Source organism: Miscanthus floridulus, chromosome 14, assembly GCF_019320115.1.
Source record: "Miscanthus floridulus cultivar M001 chromosome 14, ASM1932011v1, whole genome shotgun sequence".
NCBI lineage: Eukaryota > Viridiplantae > Streptophyta > Magnoliopsida > Poales > Poaceae > Miscanthus > Miscanthus floridulus.
The window spans coordinates 64,116,845-64,136,160 of NC_089593.1; the positions used below are offsets into that span (position 1 = coordinate 64,116,845).

General features: G+C 43.0%; 2 protein-coding genes and 1 non-coding gene across 4 annotated transcripts; 1 reads left to right on the forward strand and 2 right to left on the reverse strand.

Annotated features, from left to right (window-relative positions):
• Positions 1-9,649: 9,649 nt before the first annotated feature.
• Positions 9,650-9,736, reverse strand: TRNAM-CAU (transfer RNA methionine (anticodon CAU)). The gene is given in 2 exon segments: positions 9,650-9,685; positions 9,699-9,736. It is a non-coding gene; the product is annotated as a tRNA-Met (tRNA).
• A 101-nt stretch (positions 9,737-9,837) lies between these two features.
• On the forward strand, positions 9,838-12,426 carry LOC136504365 (CASP-like protein 1B1). Its single transcript, XM_066499278.1, has 3 exons — positions 9,838-10,534; positions 10,672-10,786; positions 11,406-12,426. The coding sequence occupies exons 1-3, from the start codon at positions 10,218-10,220 to the stop codon at positions 11,631-11,633; spliced, it is 660 nt and encodes a 219-aa protein (XP_066355375.1). The 5' UTR covers positions 9,838-10,217; the 3' UTR covers positions 11,634-12,426.
• A 1,018-nt stretch (positions 12,427-13,444) lies between these two features.
• Positions 13,445-18,509, reverse strand: LOC136504364 (NAC domain-containing protein 21/22-like). Of its 2 annotated transcripts, none has more exons than XM_066499275.1 (3): positions 18,023-18,509; positions 15,160-15,443; positions 13,445-14,194 (listed from the first exon to the last, which is right to left on the reverse strand). In XM_066499275.1, exons 1-3 carry the CDS (start codon positions 18,213-18,215, stop codon positions 13,691-13,693), a joined length of 981 nt encoding a protein of 326 aa, XP_066355372.1. In that variant the 5' UTR covers positions 18,216-18,509; the 3' UTR covers positions 13,445-13,690. The 2 variants fall into 2 exon arrangements, with proteins under 2 accessions (XP_066355372.1, XP_066355373.1); XM_066499276.1 differs by lacking the exon at positions 18,023-18,509 and adding an exon at positions 17,248-17,966.
• Between the last annotated feature and the right edge of the window lie 807 nt (positions 18,510-19,316).

A 19,316-nucleotide genomic window follows, 5' to 3' on the forward strand; every position in this document is an offset into this window, starting at 1 on the left:
GAACGGAAGAGAGGTAGAGAACCAAATCGCAGTCGACGACGAACAAATCCACGGGCACAATCTCCTCCACCAATGGAATCACCTCCACAACAACTACAAGAACACCCCAATCCGAAGAAAAACGAGGGCACAGGCGGTGGAAGGAGAGAGGGAGGGAGGGAGGGCGGTCGGCACTACCGGCAAGACCTCTGGCAGCGGTGGAAGAAGGAAGGAGGCCAGAGGACGAGGTAGGGTGGCGGAGGGAGGGGAGGGCGCGATGGGGCAGAGGCGGCGTCGGCGTCGGTAGAGAAACCGCAGAAAAAAAACGGGCCCGGTAATAAAGGAGGTGGGTAACAAATCGGCGCAGTCAGATCTGCGTCGGAACTCCCGGCGCATGCCGGGACTTCCGGCGGTTGGGACTTCCGGCGCGAGCCGGGACTCCCGGCCGTCGGGACTTCCGACGAATGTTGGGACTTCTGACGCAGGGAAACAGAAAAACACCTTAACCTGCACTCGCTCTATCATGTGGGGCAAAAAAATGATGGACACTAAGATTTTCACAGGTGACTAGATTTCATTCATCCAATACAAAACAATAGTCACTCATGAAAATTACAAAATAGATTTTGAAAGTGACACACAATGTTTTCACAATTCTTTTCTCCTAACTAGATCAAACAAAATGTGTGTGCAAGGGATCAAGCCACGTTACGAGAATCAATGATATTTAGTTCACTCCTCAAAGCACAAAATCTTGACTCATCTAGGGGCTTTGTGAAGATATCGGCTAATTGTTTTTCGGTGCTCACATGATGAATGGTGATATCTCCTTTGGCTTCGTGGTCTCTTAAAAAATGATGCCGGATGTCTATGTGCTTTGTTCGAGAGTGGTTTACGGGGTTGTTTGCCAACTTAATGGCACTCTTGTTGTCACACAAAAGTGGAATCTTGGTTAACTCACATCCAAAGTCCTTTAGTGTTTGCTTCATCCAAAGTAGTTGGGCACAGCAAGCGCCGGCCGCCACATACTCGGCTTCGGCGGTGGACAAAGCAACGGAATTTTGCTTCTTAGAGCTCTAAGACACCAAGGAACGACCAATAAATTGGCAAGTTCCGGTAGTACTCTTTTGGGTTACTTTGCAACCGGCATAATCCGAATCGGAATAGCCAAGTAACTCAAAAGTGGAGCCCTTAGGATACCACAAGCCAAGATTAGGAGTGTGCACTAAATACCGAAAAATTCTCTTAACGGCCATCAAATGACATTCTTTCGGATTAGCTTGAAATCTTGCACACATGCACACGCTAAGCATAATATCGGGCCTAGATGCACAAAGGTAAAGGAGTGATCCAATCATGGAGCGATATACCTTTTGATCAACGTCCTTTCCTCCTTGATCAAGATCAAGATGTCCATTGGTTGGCATGGGTGTCTTGATGGGCTTGGCCTTGTCCAAGTTAAACTTGTTCAACATGTCATTGGTGTACTTGGTTTGACTTATGAACGTTCTATCCTTGAGTTGCTTGATTTGAAATCCAAGAAAGAACTTCAACTCTCTCATCATGGACATCTCGAACCTATTTGTCATAATCCTACTAAATTCCTCACAAAAAGCCATATTAGTACTACCAAATATTATGTCATCGACATATATTTGGCAAACAAAGATATCATTATTGACTTTGCGAGTAAACAAAGTAGCATCGGCTTTTCCTATCTCAAAACCTTGTTTGAGTAGGAAATCCTTTAAACAATCATACCAAGCTCTAGGGGCTTGTTTGAGCCCATAGAGCGCCTTGTCGAGCTTGTAGACGTGGTTTGGATACTTGGGGTCTTCAAAGCCCGGTGGTTGCTCTACATACACCAACTCAGATAGGGGGCCATTGAGAAATGCACTCTTCACGTCCATTTGATATAACTTGAAATCATGATGGGCGGCATAGGCAAGTAGAATACGAATTGATTCTAGCCTAGCCACCGGTGCATAGGTCTCCCCAAAATCCAAGCCTTCAATTTGAGTGAATCCTTGAGCCACCAACCTTGCCTTGTTCCTTGTTACCACGCCATGCTCATCTTGCTTGTTGCGGAAATCCCACTTGGTTCCAATCACATTTTGCTTGGGTCTTTCCACCAAGGACCAGACTTCATTCCGAGTGAAGTTATTCAACTCCTCTTGCATGGCTATCATCCAATCCGGATCATCAAGTGCCTCTTCCACCCTACGAGGTTCCAAAGGAGAAACAAACGAGTAATATTCACAAAAACTTGCTAAACGGGAACGTGTAGTTACCCCTTGTCGAATGCTCCCCAATATGTTATCAACGGGATGATCCCATTGAATGGATTGATGCACTCTAGGATGCGGCACTTGAGTTGATCTTTGGATAGGGCCATCATCATCATCATCATCATGGTCATGATCGATTGGAAGATCACAATCATGAGCTTGTGGAGGGTTGACCTCACTACTTTCTTCATTGTTGACACCATCTTCATGAGAATGACCTTGTGCTTCTTTTGATCTCCCATCTTGACTATCTCTTGTTGCGGAAGCTTCACCATGTTCATTTGATGAAACATGATGAATGGTTGGATCAAGATCATCATGCACAACATGGTCTTCATCTTCGTCTTCAACGGGCTTTACTTCACCAATAGCAAGCTTCTTGATTGCTTCATGTGGGGCTTCCTCATTACCTACATTCTCAACATTGACTTGCTCTTTTTGAGAGCCGTCGGTTTCATCAAAAGTCACGTCTACCGCAATTTCAATCAAACCGGTGGTTTTATTGAAAACACGATATCCATGTTCGTTAGTACCATAACCAAGCATGAAACCTTCATCAACCTTTGGTGCAAACTTAGAACTTTTGGATTTCTTATTAAGTATGAAACACTTGGATCCAAAAACTCTAAAGTAGTGCACCTTAGGCTTTTTACCGGTTAGAAGTTCGTAGGCGGTCTTTTCTCTTATCTTGTGAAGATATAAGCGGTTGATGGCATGACATGCCATGTTGACCGCTTCCGCCCAATAGTTGGTTGGAGTCTTGTACTCATCCAACATTGCTCTTGCGGCTTCTATGAGCGTTCGGTTCTTCCTCTCCACAACACCATTTTGTTGTGGAGTGTATGGAACCGAAAACTCATGCTTGATTCCTTCTTCATCAAGAAACTCTTCAATGTTGGTGTTCTTGAACTCCGTCCCATTGTCACTTCTAACTCTTTTGATTTTGACATCAAACTCATTTTGGCCTCTTTTTGCAAACTTCTTGAAGATTCCTTGGACTTCACTCTTTTCACGCAAAAAGAATACCCAAGTGAAACGCGAATAATCATCAACAATTACAAAACCATATTTGTTACCACCAATGCTTATATAAGCGACGGGTCCAAATATGTCCATGTGAAGCAACTCCAATGGCCTTTCGGTTGTCACAATATTCTTGGTGGGATGTTTAGCTCCAACTTGTTTTCCTGCTTGGCATGCGCTACAAATCCTATCTTTCTCAAAAGAAACATTTGTTAGTCCAAGGATGTGTTCGCCTTTTTGAAGTTTGGCCAAGTTCCTCATCCCAACATGGGCAAGTCGGCGACTGCCATAACCAACCCATGCTAGATTTTGCCATTAAACAAGTCTCGGGATTTACTCTATTTGATGTGAAATCAACTAGATAGAGTTTCCCCTTTAAATGACCCGTAAATGCAATAGAGGAATCCTCTCTTCTATAGACTTCCACACCCTTATCCGTAAAGAGACAATTGTAACCCATCTCACAAAGTTGTGAAACGGACAACAAATTGTATCTCAACGAATTTACAAGTAAGACATTGGAAATGGAATTATCATTTGATATTGCAATTTTACCCAAACCGAGTACTTCACCTTTTCTATTGTCACCAAACACAATATTTCCACTTTGATCATGACTTGGTTGGAATGATGTGAACATGTCCTTCTCTCCGGTCATATGATTGGTGCATCCACTATCCAACACCCAACTTGTTCCACCGGAGGAATATTTCTACAAAAACAAATTAAGCTTTTGTTTTAGGTACCCAAAAAGATTTGGGTCCTAGAGGGTTAGTCACATAAAACTTGGGCACCCAAACACTCCTCATAATTTCCTTTCTCTTTTGGGCACCAACATACTTAACCACAATCTTGCCATCCTTGCCCCAACAACACATATAGTCACTAGCATAGCATCGTGGAAGTGGTGCTTGTGGCTTGAGGACAACGGATTGCTTTGTCTTGCTTGTCTTGGTATTTGTAGGTTGGATCTTTGGAATGTATACCTTGTTGTTGGCCTTGCATATAAGCTCATCAAGAGCAACACCCTTGTTGAACTTCACACAAGGCACACCATTTATCATATTCCTTCCATTGGCCTTTCCATCATACCTATTGTAGCCAATGCCTTCCTTGATTGATGGGTGCCTTGATGACTTGTATATAGTCTTGTTTGATTGCTCTTGACACTTACACCCATTTTTCAATATCATCTCCAACCTATGAATCTCCTTGTTTTTCTTCTCTAACTCAACAAGGTTAGTTGCATATGCATTTACATTAATTTTATAGCATCTTTTACAACCATCACTAGTGGAGACATTAGAGACTTCGGTTGCCTTAGGAGAAGTTGAAGTGCTAGCCCAAAGAGTACTATAGTTTAGCTCAAGATTTTGATATTTTTCTTTCAAGCTTGTGAGGCTTTCTTGAGCTATACTCTTTTCATTCTTAAGGCTAGCTATTTGATCATTAACCGAGGAATGTTCCTTAGTCAATTTCCCAATTGAGTCATTGGCTAAAGACAATTCAACGGTTAACTTCTCAACCTTCATCTTTTCCTCGGCGATAGATGCTTCAAGTGCAAGGTTTCTCTCTCTCTCTTGAGTAATTATATCTCCTTGTAACTCTAAGCATCTATCCCTCTTCTCTAGTTTCTTCATTAGCATTTTTATTTTAGTGAAGGCCTTTTTACCAAATTTCTTTATCATGGTTGCTTCAATTTCTTCTATGTTATCATCACAACTATCATACTCATCACTAGAGGAAACGGGTGTAGTATGTACCTTCTCCCCTTTTGCCATGAGACAAGTTGGGGTATAGTAGTCGTTGTCGATGAGGTTGGAGAAAAGCCTCGGTGGTGAAGATAGGTTGGAGAAGAGTTTTGGTGGTGAAGTTGAGTCGGGGAAGATCATGGTCGGTGAAGAAGAGTGGTAGATGGCGATGCTTGCGGCTCCCTTCTTCTTCTTCTCATCATCACTTGAGTTGCTATCACTTGACTCCCATTCTTCCCCAAGATGAGCTTCACCTCTCTTCTTGCCTTTGTTCTTCTTATCTTCATCCTTATCATGCTTGTGCTTCTTTTTCTCATTAGGACAATCGGCTATGAAGTGACCAACTTGACCACATCCATAACAAAATCTCTTTTTGAACCTTCTCTTACCATCACCATAGGTCTTGCGGTTGCTTGTCTTCTTCATAAACTTTCTAAGATTTCTAATCACAAATGCAACCTCCGCATCGGAATCTTCTTCTCCACTTGAGGATTCATCCTTCACTTTCTTCTTCTTTTCTTGACTTGAACCTTCATGTTGTTGAGTTACTTTAAGGGCGGCACTTTTGTTGAATCCCATTGCATTAGGATTTTGATTGTGAGCATTGATTGCATCTTCATCTAGACACTCATGATGCTTGAGCTTTGAAAGAACTTCTTGAGGTGTCATCTCATCATAACCGGGCCTTTCCATGATCACGGATGCTAGCATGTTGTTCTTGGCTCTATAGGTTCTCAACATCTTTCTAGCAACTTTGTTGTCATCCCATTCGTTGCTACCAAGAGCTCTTATGCGGTTGACCAATGCCATGAGCCTATCAAACATGGATTGTGTTGTTTTATTTTGCAAGAATACAAATCTTTCCAATTCACCATGAAGTAACTCTATGTTGCCTTTTCTCACACTTTTATCTCCTTCAAATGATACTTTCAAAGTATCCCAAATTTGCTTTGCACTTTCCATTCCATTCACTTTTCTAAACTCATCCGGAGCTAGGCTTGACACAAGCAATGCTACGGCTTGTGCATTTTGACGGAGGTTGTGCACTTCTTCCGGAGTTATCTCTCTATCTTCATCGGTAGGAATCATCACACCAACATCCACAACTTCCCAAAGTCTTGCGGCTATTAGATGCATCTTCATCTTGTAAGACCAATCGGTGTATCTTGTTCCATCAAAGTGAGGTGGCTTGCCAATATTGACAGACGGAGTATGTAGTGTTGAACCTTTCATGATTTGTCCATAGTCAAAACTCATGTGTGAATATATTCCTTTTCCATGAGCATGCTCACCGGCTCCAACATCACTAGCGGCATCTTTGTTTGCTTCATTCTTGTCACTAACATCATTCTTGCCACTTATTGCATCATCAACCTTCTTGCTCAATTCGTCCTTCAACTTGCTCATCTCTTCTTGCATCTTTTTCATTTCATCTTGAAAGAGCTTGACTTGAGCACTCATCAACTCTTCAGCTATTTTCTTGGCCATTTCAACGGCAACGTCTTGCATCTTATCGGTCTCCGACATTGTTTCTTCTCACGTGGTGAAACGCAAAGAGAAGACCTCGCTCTGATACCAATTGAAAGGATCTAACAATGCCTAGAGGGGGGGTGAATAGGCGTACCTAAAAATTTATTGCAAATGCTAAGTTCAAATCTGTCAGCCACTGTCGAAAGTCCCGACGTTTGGGTCGGAACTCCCGACGTTGTCAGAAGTTCCGGCGCAAACGTTAGCAGTTCCGACGCCTACGTGAACTACAAAAGCAGTGCCAAATTTAACTTTGCGGATAAATAAACTTACAACCTCACTTCCTAGTGGTTTGGTGAAGATGTTGGGTCACTCCCTTGACGCCGTAAAGCCTCCAAACCGTAGATCGAGTCCAAACCCTAAAATGGAGATTTTAGAGACAAAGAGACAAACACATACAAGTAATCTCAAGCAATCACAACAACAACAAGCACGCGGGACACAAGGATTTATCCCGAGGTTCAGTAACCCCACAAAGGAGCTCCTACGTCCTCATTGTTGAGGTGACCACTAAGGTCGGAGTCTTTTCCACCTCTTTGCCTCTCTCAAAGCGACCACAAAGGTCACTTGAGCTTTCCACTAAGAAATCGAAGGGTGATACAAACTTCCCAAGGCTCTTCCACAAGATGGAAGCTCTTGGGCAACGCCTAGCCGGCTAGGGGCAAAGCCCTAAGAGTAATAGACGCAAACACAACCGGCTTGACGAAGAAATCAAGTGCTCAAGCTTTCCAAAGTGATGCTCTCACTTAATCCACTCTCCTTTTACTCAAAAACTAAGGGAATCGAAGATTGGAGAAAAGGGGAAAGGAGAGGGGTGCTTTGGTTGCTTGGGAGCTGTTCAGCACGAAGTGAGTCAACTGTGAAATGAGTCCGTAACGGTTAGAAGTGAAGAGAGGAGTATTTATACTCCAAGTGAAAATCCAACCGTTCAGATCTACATCGGGAGTCCCGACGCAGATCCCGGGACTTCCGACGTTGGCATAAAATACTGTTCCCAATGGGTCAGAAGTCCACGGGTGAAAGTCAGTGTCGGAACTCCCGGCAAACGTCGGGACTTCCGACGGTCGGAACTCCCGACGAACGTCGGGACTTCCGACGTGCACAGTTAATCAAACAGCCAGCACTGTTAAGGCCGGGACTCCCGGCTTGGGTCAGGTCAGTGTCGGAACTCCCGGCGAACGTCGGGACTTCCGACGTGCACAGACAGTGAGCAGTCAGAAGCATAGGTGCCGGGACTCCTGGCTTAGGTCGGGACTTCCGACTGTCGGGAGTTCTGACTTACGTCGAGACTTCCGACACCGAAAGTCACAGAAAATAATTCTATGTGCTCGTGAAGTGGTAGAGTGACTCTCTTTTGATTTTATTTAAATGCTTGAGCACTCTATCTTCCTCAGACCAACTAAACTTGCATCCCTCTTTATAGTGCGGCGGATCCTAAACTCAAAAACAAAATTAAAACCTTTGGAGATCGTTTTGAATTCGTCCGCCTTTACAACTTCAAGAATTGAGGGATACCATTTCATCTTTATCAACTCTTTGAATCTTTCATGGAACTAATAGCTGCAACATATCTCATTAAGATCACATTAGTCCCTAATTTGGATGTCATTAATACACCAAAACCCACATAGGGGGCAAATGCACTTTCAGTTACAAATGTTTCATCTTATTTTCCAGACATATGTTTGCAAGTGTTTCATCTGGATGTTGCATATGTTTTCACACATATGAAGTGTTTTTAGGTGTTTTTTTCCAAGTGTTTCATACGTAAGTTTTGAGTGTTTCAGCTGTTTTCGTACGTATGTTGCAAGTGTTTTCATCTGGATCTTTCAAAAGTAGATCTGGTATTGCAACTAATGTTTGAGATGCATGTTTCATGTAAGCCTGGGCAAAATACCCGATACCCAATACCCGTACCCGAATTACCCGAATCCGGACCCGAATTACCCGAACCCGAGGTACCCGATCCCAAATTTGGATAGCGATTTTGATTACCCGAAATTAGTTTGGGTAATTCGGGTAATATTCCCCGGTATTCAAACTACCCGAACTACCCAAAGATTTGTTTTTGTCTTTGTATTTATCATGTGTTGTTAGCTGAACCATTTAACTTATCACTTTATTAGAATATAATTCTCTCTATTTGAATGAGTGACTATAATATATTATTCTCTACAAATTGCTATTGAAATTCTATACAAATTGCTGCTGAAATTATGTATAGATCGCTATTGAAATTTAGTGTAGTTTGTTGTTTTCTGTAAATTTGGGTATATCGAGTAATACCCGAACCCGAACCCGAATTATCGGGTACCCGAATTTGCGGGTAGTGTTTTTTCGGAGGTAATATCGGGTAGCAATTTTTATTACCCGAATTTTGAATTACCCGAATTACCCGACCTAAAAAAATCGAGTAACCCGAACGCCCAGGCTTAGTTTCATGTGTTTCATCTGACTTTAAATGTATGTTGCATCTGGATGTTTCAAAAAGTAGATTAGGTGTTGCATCTCTGTCTTCGCTTTTTCTGCTTTCTCACCTTCGCCTCGGTGTCTCTTCCTCTCGGTGGCGGCTGGGCATCCGCCGCCCACTCCCCCTCTTTTTTCTTGATGCTGGTGTAGCCACCTATTGTAGTCACCTGCTGCAGCTGCTGGCCTCATGCATGCGCGTGAGAAACGAAGGGGTGCGAGCAGGGACTCCCCACGTGCAGTCGGGTGGTGCGGGCCCTGCGTAGGCGGGTGCAGGATGCCTATGTGCATGGGCCCGGGGGAGATGGAGTGCAGACGTGGGCGTCCCGCCTCCTTTCCAGACAGAAAATATTTGAAGCCCATACGTTGTTCATGTCCGATGTATATTTTCTCTATTTTTTTTGCTGCTTGCACGAATATGTTGCTGTCATACGTTAGTTACGTTAGTTTGAAGAAAAATGCCCAAAGAAAACTTAACCAAAACTTGGATAGTAAGACAAAGTTGAAGAACGGATAGTGGCGGTCTGTAAAGAACTCAGCATGAATCTGCATCCAAAAATAAAAACAAACAAAAAATTATGCCAAACACGAAAAAGAGAACAAAAACAAAAACTATGGGGTGAGAGAGGCTCGAACTCTCGACCTCAGGATCACTCGCTTTAGCTATGAGACCTACGCGCTAGCCAACTGCGCCACCACCCCTTCGATGTCCTACCCTCTCTTACATGGTTAACATTTTGTTAGAGAATTCGATAACATGAGTCCAGCAAACACCCATTTTCCTTGGTAGTTGCATCTGCGTATGAATTTCATGTCCGTTTCTCTCCACTCTCCTGATCATTGCTTCTCTCTCACTCCTCTGCCAAATCCATTTTGCAAAAACCTGAAGAAACAGCACCAGAGAACATACGTTTCTTCTTAGACACTTCATGTCCCTGCTCCACATGTCCTAACTTATCCAAAGTATGCACTAACCCTTTTTGACTAATCGGCTGGATATAAACAATTTGAAAGTTGAAACAGACTAAAGTAAACCCAAAACCAACACTCCAATCGACAATCGATCACACAAGTCACCCAAGCTTGCGGAAACTGATTGCATGCCCGCCACTTTTTTCAACGTATAATTTCCAGCCACCATATAATCTCGCCTCAAATGTTTGAATTCCACACGTCAAACTGAATGCTCGTTCTACATTTCTTGGCCATGGACGTCGAGCGTGGCAGCAAGAACACGCCGCCCTCTGCACCGGCTGCTGCTGCTGCTGCGGCGACGACGACGACGTCGACCTGCTGCGGTAATAAGCGCCCGCAGCTCAGGGACAGGCTCGTCGCGCTGCAGCCGGTGGTGCTGCGCGCGGCGGCGACCCTGGCTACGGCGGCCGCGGCCGCAGTGATGGCGCTCAATGCCCAGTCCTACACCGCGGTGGTCGCCATCGTCGGCACCAGGCCGCTCACGCAGACCTTCACCGCCAAGTTCAGGGACACGCCTGCGTTCGTGTAGGCCTCGCGCTCTGCCTCTTGGAATTCAGTATTCAGGCTTGGCATGCCATGGTCATGCCATGCGCCCATGCATGTTCCTGTCGAATTTCGTCGTGTGCCGTGCTGATGCATGGTTTGTTTCATCATCTGTGCAGGTACTTCGTCATAGCCAATGCCATTGCTGCCGCGTATAACCTCGAGGTGCTGCTCATCCGCCGCCTAATTCTGAGGCGGAGGATGGCGGGTTTGGTTGTGCACATGCTTGACATGGTGAGGTTTTTCTCTGAATCCCTGTGTGCAGTTGACACTCATCATGGCATATTTGATATTTTTTTCACTAGGACTAAATGAATGGCATTGATTGTGCAGAATTGCAGTGGCAGGAAAAATTTCCTTTATTTTAATTGATTGATACTGACAATACTGCCCATATATGCCCATACTCCACTTAAAGACAAGACAATACATATTATTACAATATATAGTAGCTTCATCACAAATCAACTTTGAAACAGTCCTAGCACATTGACAACCAATCATTTGAGTTCAAGAGAGACAAGGCAGTTCATGCATGTGCATTATACTTGCTTCCTAGAGGTGATTGCTTACGCTGTATATCTCATAACCCAGCCAAACCTGATGTGTTCAGAGAGAACAGAACTTTGGAGCCTTGTAATAATTGTGTTCTATAGACTAACAAAAGCTCCGCCTAATCAGGAATCTATTGGATTGCCACTGTCCAAAGCTAGTTGCTTGACTGAAACCTCTGCTGCTGTACTTGCATAGGCCTGCACTGTAGCACGTCTGACAAATCCCAAACCATTGCATTGTCAGTCAATCCATATGGATACATGCACGGCATTATTGTCATCTCTTGTCATTGGTCCAGGTGATCATGGCTCTGTTGGCGACCGGTGCGGCCACAGCGGCGGCGATGGCGGAGCTAGGCAAGAACGGCAACGTGCACGCGCGGTGGAACCCGATATGCGACAGGTTTGGCTCCTTCTGCAGCCGTGGAGGCGTTGCGCTGGCGTCGTCGTTCACCGGCGTCGCCCTCATGCTGGCACTGAACCTGCTTTCAGCTGCATCCAATGCTCAATGCTCCCCGGGCCAATGAGTAGTCCGTGTCTCAGTCCGTGTCTCAGGCAGCTCATCCACAACAATGCGCTGTTTCGGCAGTTGGATCTCACTCACTCTGGTGATCAAGGCACACAACTGTGAATTAACCTCTCTCTGATGCACATGTGGGGGAGTTGAATCACAGCATGGAGTTCTGCCAAATTTGATGTCAAATTGTTCCATTTTGCTTGGCTTGAAATGGGTGTGCCAAGAGTACACAATAAGCACATAACTGCAGTTGGTTGTGGGATCTTTGGTTAGGCCAGTTCTTACATAAATAGTACTTTGGTTTGGGAGTACAATTTTCGTTCTAAGTTGTAACAGGTACTTTGGTTCAGCTCGACCCCAGTCGGAGCTAGCCGGGCTTGGTCCTCCCAGCTATTTTGATCTCATATCCCAATAATCCAATGCAAAATTGTACTCAACATAATTGGTATATGTACAATGTGGATCATTTTTTGTATGCAGGTTTCCTATTTGCACCAGCTTGTTGCTCTAGAATTCTTCATCGAAGTTGTGATAAAACTCGATCACTTCCATAATCAAGGACTTAGCCATTAAAGAAGCCAAGCCATCCTTGAATGGCATGGATTTCATGCGCAGTTGCGTTCTGTTCTCCGATTTCATGCTCCAATACCATTCTATGTTCCAACTTTAAGCACTTTCATTAACCAATTTGAGTACTACTCAATATCATTACCTTTAGCACAAGCACTACAAGTCCAACTTCAACATGGAGATTAAGTTTCTGCTAGAATGCCCTATAAAATTTACTCTTACGATATCATGCAAAAGCCCTGCAAATGAATTTGAATTGTAAATATGCTTGTGGCACTTAGAAAAACAATGAATAGTAAATTTTGCTTGCGGCACTAAGATTACAATGTGCTTCTAAATGTGGGTTATCCATTTAGTTGATTAATTCTCAATGGTTAGGATAGAAAAGGGTGACCTGTTACCTTAGTCTGATCTTTAGTTCGGGTCACTTCCCTGCTTGGTAATCCCAGGATTACCCGGAATGGTTGTAACCGTTAAAACTCTACTTCTACTTAATGAAACACGTGTCACAAGGACACGTTCGTGAAAAAAAAATATAGCTATAATAGGAAAACATGATCAACCGATTAGACCTAACAATAGTAAATTTGCTCTATCACCACCAGTTCCTTTTTTGCTTCGAATGAGCTGTACCTCAGTAGTGTAACAAAGTGAGAAATCACAGTCTAGATATATGTTCATGCGATGAACTGGCATGAAAAAGAATAGAGAAGACTGGGACGTTTCAGCATCTAGAAGCTGCCACCTTGATGCAAGTACAGAGATGACTGCTCTTTCTTTTCTGCCATTTTGCTCTTGCAAATCCCACTTATTGATGACATAAGGTACAGCAAGAGCATCAGTTAGGATGGAGGCCTCTTTCTGAAAGGTGCAATGAAGCACACAGGTGACAGGTCATCAGCGGTCACTTGATTATGCAGTTGGCCAGCAGCACATCAGGAATAGTGCAGTGGAAATCCAGGAACTCTCAACTTACTGCTTGATTAGTATGCTTGTCATCGCAACAATATATCAGAAAAAGAAAGATGATAGTAAAGAAGAGATGCTTGGATGTGACTATCATGCCTACTTTCCTGAATAAATAGCATGATTGGATTTTTGCGTTCAAAAAAAAAATGATTGGATTTGGACCGGTACTGCATCCGGATGGCAGCCTCTGCATTCTGAATTATTGTATCTACACAGGCACTGTTCTGTTACTATGAATGTACAGAGACTCAGAGAGAGAGAGAGAGAGAGAGAGAGAGGTCATATGTGAATTATTGTAAAATGATCAGTCTGAAATTCTCCTCATCACTCGTGTCATACTTCTGCATCTGAATATACACACTTCAACAGCCATTACAGAGTTTTACTCCTAATATTTTCCTTGCCTCATCCGAATCGATAGGCAGAAAAAATGTTGCATCCTCTACTACTCACACACAATATGTGTATATATATTTCATATATGTAATATATCACCAATCACACTTAGGTTTGCTGAATTGATTTTTCCTAGAAGCGATTCATCCAAGTGGCAGTGGCAGTGGCAGTGGCAGCGGCCATCTCATGCTGCAGGCTTGGCACCACGTCACCGCCGAACTGGCTCAGCACTGCCTTGAGCAGCTTCTTGTCGCTGTTGAGCGGATCAAAGTAGCCGCCCACTTCAGGCAGCAGGCCATGGTCCAGGTAGCTCATGCCATGGCTGCCGCCTGTGGCCATGGGCAGGTAGCATGGCTGAGCTGCTGCTGCATTGCCGTTGCTGTTGCTGGCAATGTTGTTGTTGAAGCTGGAGAAGCAGGGCACCTGCTCGAGTGCGCCGGCGCCGGCGGTGGCGGTGGTGTTCATGGCGGCCTGGAGCTGTGCTAGGGTGGTGTCCATGAGGGGTGGCAGTGGCGGCGAGGTGGTTGGCGCGGTCTCACGGCCGCCATTGCTGGCCAGGCTCCTTGATGCCTTGGAGCTGACTCCTCCTGCTAGTTTCTTCTTGCAGATGACTCTGCACAGCACCCAATCTTCATCCTGTTGGTGACAGGAGGAGGATGAATGAAAGCATTGGTTAGTTCATTGAATGGAGTCTCGTTAATCACTTGGACTGACTAGTGACTAACATTAACGTTGATTTGAAGCCTTCATTTTGAACAAGCTATTGTTTCAGGCTTTAAGCTACTTATATTTCTCTTACTTTGTTAATTTAGTCGAAGGCGATCAATGATGAAATTTACATAAATTTGTATATTGATGATTGCTAAAGAAAATTTACAAGAATTTAGGACTTCCATTGCTTGATGCAAATGGATGGACCGGTGCAAAAGGCCATTTATGTTCAAGAAATATAATGGGCAAGCATCCATCAAAAAATAAAATATAATGGATAAGTATGAAGCCCATATACATAAAGAACTCCATATAATTAAAAAAATGTAGAGAAAGAGACAAGTAGAGATGTCCATCTCATATGAACAGTGTGACAAAAGTCTTGACAAGGACTGTTCAGTAGGAAATATGCCCACACTACAAATCGTCTCTTTGTAGAATTATTAAATGTGCAATCTAGCTAGCTCACATACAGTCTGTACCTATGCATACCTATGCAATCAATTTTATTCTGATTGATATGCAATCAATTTTATTCTGATTGATTGGGGAGACATACCTAAAGCCAATTGGTTCACTACCTCTTTAAGTGGCACATTTATTTTTATTTATTTATTTATAAACAAAGAAAGAGGTGACACATATATTTTGACAAACCGTCCTAAAAAGTTATAGAAGTTGTAGCACAAATTAAGGATGATCAAGCAAAACAACTTGGATACTCCTTAAAAGTACAAGTGGACAAGTGGACTATATGATAAGTAATGATGAAGAGTGCCAATACATTGTCAAACAGAATGCTATATATATATATAAGATTGTACACTTAACTAAGTGTAATAGCTAGCAGTAATGAACATTACATTGTACAACAACTGAATTATATTTACCTTGGAGTTGGAGAAGTTGGAGGAGGAGGATTGGTCAAGAGCAGGCTCCATCCTGTACTCATGCATCACCCACTCGGTCTTCCTGCCCTTGGGCGCCCTCCCCTGGTAGAACACCAGCGTCTTCCTCATCCCCACCAGCGCCGCTCGCCGCGCCACCACCCGGTCCTTCCCTGTCGCCTTCCAGTAGCCTGACACCGTCGCCCGGTTCGTCCGCTGCCCTGTCGCGTACTTCCGGTCCTTGAGGCTGAAGAAATACCACTCCCTAGGCCCCACCGATGCCGCAACTGGATGGCCACCAAATCAGAGAGGAAATAAGCAAACAACACAAATTCAGTGATCAGTTGATCTATATGGGAGAATGTTTATATTGTATTGTATGTAGAGATGTTTTTATGTTTTTTCTTGTAGACACTCATCTTTCTGGCCACGTACTTAGGCTATCCTGCAGAAGCCAGCTTCACATATAGTATGGTTTCAACAGTATCGCAGCAATTGGTCTGTCGATCTTTCTATTCATTTCTTTCGTTTGTGTTTGTTGATAGGCAGAGGCCACGCCTTGATGTATCTCACTTGATGTAATACTCTTGAGAATTTAATAAAAGCTTCCTTCGTCGAAAAATAGGCTCATCTTTCGACGGTGACACGGACACATTTCGATCAGCCTCCTCCATTTCTTCCACCTCTCCTTTTTTTTCATTTCACAAAAGTCATTCTTGGCACTGGCCGGTAGGAAAAGCTATTCATGGGCAGTGATTGTACAACATCAACATGCATGTTGTATTGTTGATGGATCAGATCACCTTGTGTGTGTGGTTGTGGTCACAATCACACACACTAGCTGTGAGTAGAAAGTGTTGCCTGCTGCCCATAGCTTGGGACCTTCTGCTAGCAGTGTACTATATGTGCTGCATATATCCGGGCATCAATTTGACAAGAGGGAGGGAGGGAGCTGGGACACTTGTGCGGTCCACACAGAGAGTGTGTCATGTGTGTGTATGTGTGATGGGAATCTGAGATCTCATGCGAAAGACGTGATTTGCAGTTTGTTGCTTTCTGATGTGCACTAATAATTTGAGAGGCCAGGCCGGAGCTCAGCATATATGTCGCCGATGTGTATAGTAACAGAAGAATCATTACTAATAACTAACTTAACCCAAGGTATTGCACAAGGTTTTTTCGTTTCTGCTTTTTTGCCCTTTCTGTGCATGATAAAATAAAATAGATTTGGTGAATTTAGCTAGAAACCACCATATATATTTTGAAAACGTGTGTGCTGAAACTTGGTGGATTTTGACCACCACACAGCACGTTTATTTTTGAACCTTTTCAACTATATAAGCTGATGATATGAACCCTAGTTACGTACTACTACTGTAGATATATATAGCTAGTATGTAGTATGTACATGAATAAAGAAATATAAGGCAGACAAAGCACTAACATCTATCATCATTTGAAAAATCAAGAAAAGGATATGGCATATCTGTCAATCGGCCTGTTCGCTGGTTGGTTTCTGGGCTGATAAGCCCGACTGGTGCTGGTTTGTTGTGAGAGGAAAATACTGTTGGCTGACTGATAAGCCCTGGCTGAAACCAACAAGCGAACAGGCTAAATGTTTCATAAGATCAAACTAATGCTAGCTGATGAGAGTATCTAGAACGAACGCACAAGGCCTTAAAAGAAAGCATTTTGGACACAAACTGAAAGAGGTTGCAGAGAAGATTCGTTGACCAGACGTTAGAAAGTTGGCCGTAGTAAAGTTTGTAGTAAATGGAATATATATTGTTTCTCGTTGCAGATAAGGGGGAAAAATTCCAAAGTACAACTAAGTCTGAGAGGATTTTTTTCCCTCAAAAAAGTCTGAGAGCATTATTTTTTGTACCCCTCACCAAATGGAAACGAGAATATTTCTACTCTCCGTCATGTGATGTCGTCACGGTATTCGTCACATATGCATCGTCCTCCATGCTTCCCATACTAATTAATTAGGAGTATACAAATATTTTTTCATGGAAATTGCCCAAATTGATTATAAAAAAATATTTGCCTAATGCCAGTAGTGTATGAAAACAAGATACGTGTACCTACTGATTGTTATTGTAGTCTTCTGTATATCTATTACGTGTACCACTCTGATTGTGACGTTGATATTATACCACCGCATGAAGGTTCAAAAACAAACAAACAAACAAACAATTATATAAACAATTATAGCAGAAGAACAAAAATAAATCCATATGTATTTCAACTGTGTGTATACCTACTGATTAATTTTGACCTTCAACTTAAAGGACAACTAGTGATAATTATCGAAGAAGAGGCATCGACAAGTTCATATATAAAAACAAAAAAAGGGAGTATAGAAAATATATACCAATAGGAAGAGGAAGAAACGGTAATGATTATGTGTATGAAAACAAGATAATAAATTATTTGTAAGGGTTTAGGTGGTAACGGTAACGGCGATATATATTATCCTTGACGACGAAAACAAAAAAAAAACAAAAGGGTGCAATTTAGTGTATGAACAGCAGCACATTGGGGACTCGTGATGTTTCTTGACGCTGAAGCAACAGAGGATCCCAATAGCTAATTCATTTTGGAAATCAATAAATTAAAAAGTCAGAAAAATAAGAGGCTGTGGATTTTGATCATGGACAAGAATAAATAAATAAATAATCAACGATCCCTGTTGTCCATGGAGAATAATAATTTCTCCATCTCTCTTTCTCTCTCTAGACATCAACTGGTGCAAGCAAAGTCATCGAAGAAGAGAAAAGACAGAAAGGAGCTAGCAAACTTTTACACTTTTATTTAGAGAAGATGCATGCGCGTACCGATCGATGGACTTGTGGATACTCACCGGGGAGATCCCATGGCTCGACCTTGTTGAGGTCGACATCCACCATGGGTGGCCGGCGGCCGGAGAAGCCGACCTTGCCGCCGAGCTTGGGCGCGAGGTAGTCGCAGATGAGCTCGTCGTCCCGCGGGTGGAACCGGAACCCCGGTGGCAGCTCCGCCTCCACCATGCTCAAGAAGCTCATCGTCATCGACATGATCTCTCTTGCTCCCTTTCTGGTATGTTTTCACAAGTCTCTCTCAAGTTGTGAGATCGACCAGAGAAAACATTAATAGGAGATGAGAGAGAGAGATGAAAAGGGGGATTGGAGGAGGGAGGAACTAGTAGCTAGCCTAGTAGCCAGCAGAAAGAACTGGGTTGTGTGCTTGTGTCATGTGACTAGTTTGGAAGAGGGGTTTATAAGGTGGTTTAGGTGGTGGGTCTCCCTCAAGCTTCTCATCTATCCTTTTTATCCCTTTTTCCCCTCTTCCCATTTTTCCTTTTCATTCCACAAATACGGGCAGCACTTTCCAGGTCAGTACAAGGGACTAGTAGATGCTACAATATGTTCACAGCTCTCCATCTCCACATATATATGGCACTAAGGAAATTTCCCTGAAATATATGTGTGTGTAAAAGAAAAGGAGTGACCCAAAACGAAAGGAATATGTGTAAAATACGAAGACCGCCTTGGAACCAAACTGAAAAGAGCTGGATTGCTATCCACCACGGATGTACAAGCAAGTGCACCATTTGTCAGCTAGGGTGTGGCTGGCCTACTTCTTCAAGTCAAATGTTTAATACTTTTGAAGGAAACTGAAAGGTTAGAGTCTATCATGTTGTAGCTATTAGAGAGTCATAAATATTATGAAATATTTTACCAACAATATAGCCTGGTGCCCGGTGTCTTAATTTTTGTCAGTAGGTGCAAGTACAAGGAGGTTTTTTTTTCTTGAAACAAAGTATAAACAGAGACTATCATGTACACAAGCGCTCACCCTTATGAACACCTGCATAGACAATATAATCAACCCTCACGAGCACATTCGAGAGACTAGGTTGACAAATTGAGATTGACAACTGAACACATGCACCTCAGGGACAATGGGCATGTATTGACTACTAGCCACTAAAAGAATAATTAGTTGTAAATGTGAGCACCCTTGCCGAGTCGAAGATCCGAATTCGGTTGATAAGTTTCACCACAAGAAACCTAGCTAGTTTCTGAAAATGACACCTTAGCTAGCTAAATATATGTGGGGTGATGAAATAAAATAAGGCCTACAATGCATAGTTTTATTCATGACTTTATAAGCTC

What these genes read in the sequence shown, in the direction of transcription:
- LOC136504365 (XM_066499278.1), top strand. Translation starts at nt 10,218, where the DNA reads ATGCTCGTTCTACATTTCTTGGCCATGGACGTCGAGCGTGGCAGCAAG. An exon ending in AGGGACACGCCTGCGTTCGT is followed by an intron (nt 10,535 to 10,671) that starts GTAGGCCTCGCG and finishes TCATCTGTGCAG; the next exon opens with GTACTTCGTCATAGCCAATG. An exon ending in TTGTGCACATGCTTGACATG is followed by an intron (nt 10,787 to 11,405) that starts GTGAGGTTTTTC and finishes TCATTGGTCCAG; the next exon opens with GTGATCATGGCTCTGTTGGC.
- LOC136504364 (XM_066499275.1), bottom strand. Translation starts at nt 18,215, where the DNA reads ATGTCGATGACGATGAGCTTCTTGAGCATGGTGGAGGCGGAGCTGCCA. An exon ending in CGAGCCATGGGATCTCCCCG is followed by an intron (nt 15,444 to 18,022) that starts GTGAGTATCCAC and finishes GTGGCCATCCAG; the next exon opens with TTGCGGCATCGGTGGGGCCT. An exon ending in CCAACTTCTCCAACTCCAAG is followed by an intron (nt 14,195 to 15,159) that starts GTAAATATAATT and finishes TGTCACCAACAG; the next exon opens with GATGAAGATTGGGTGCTGTG.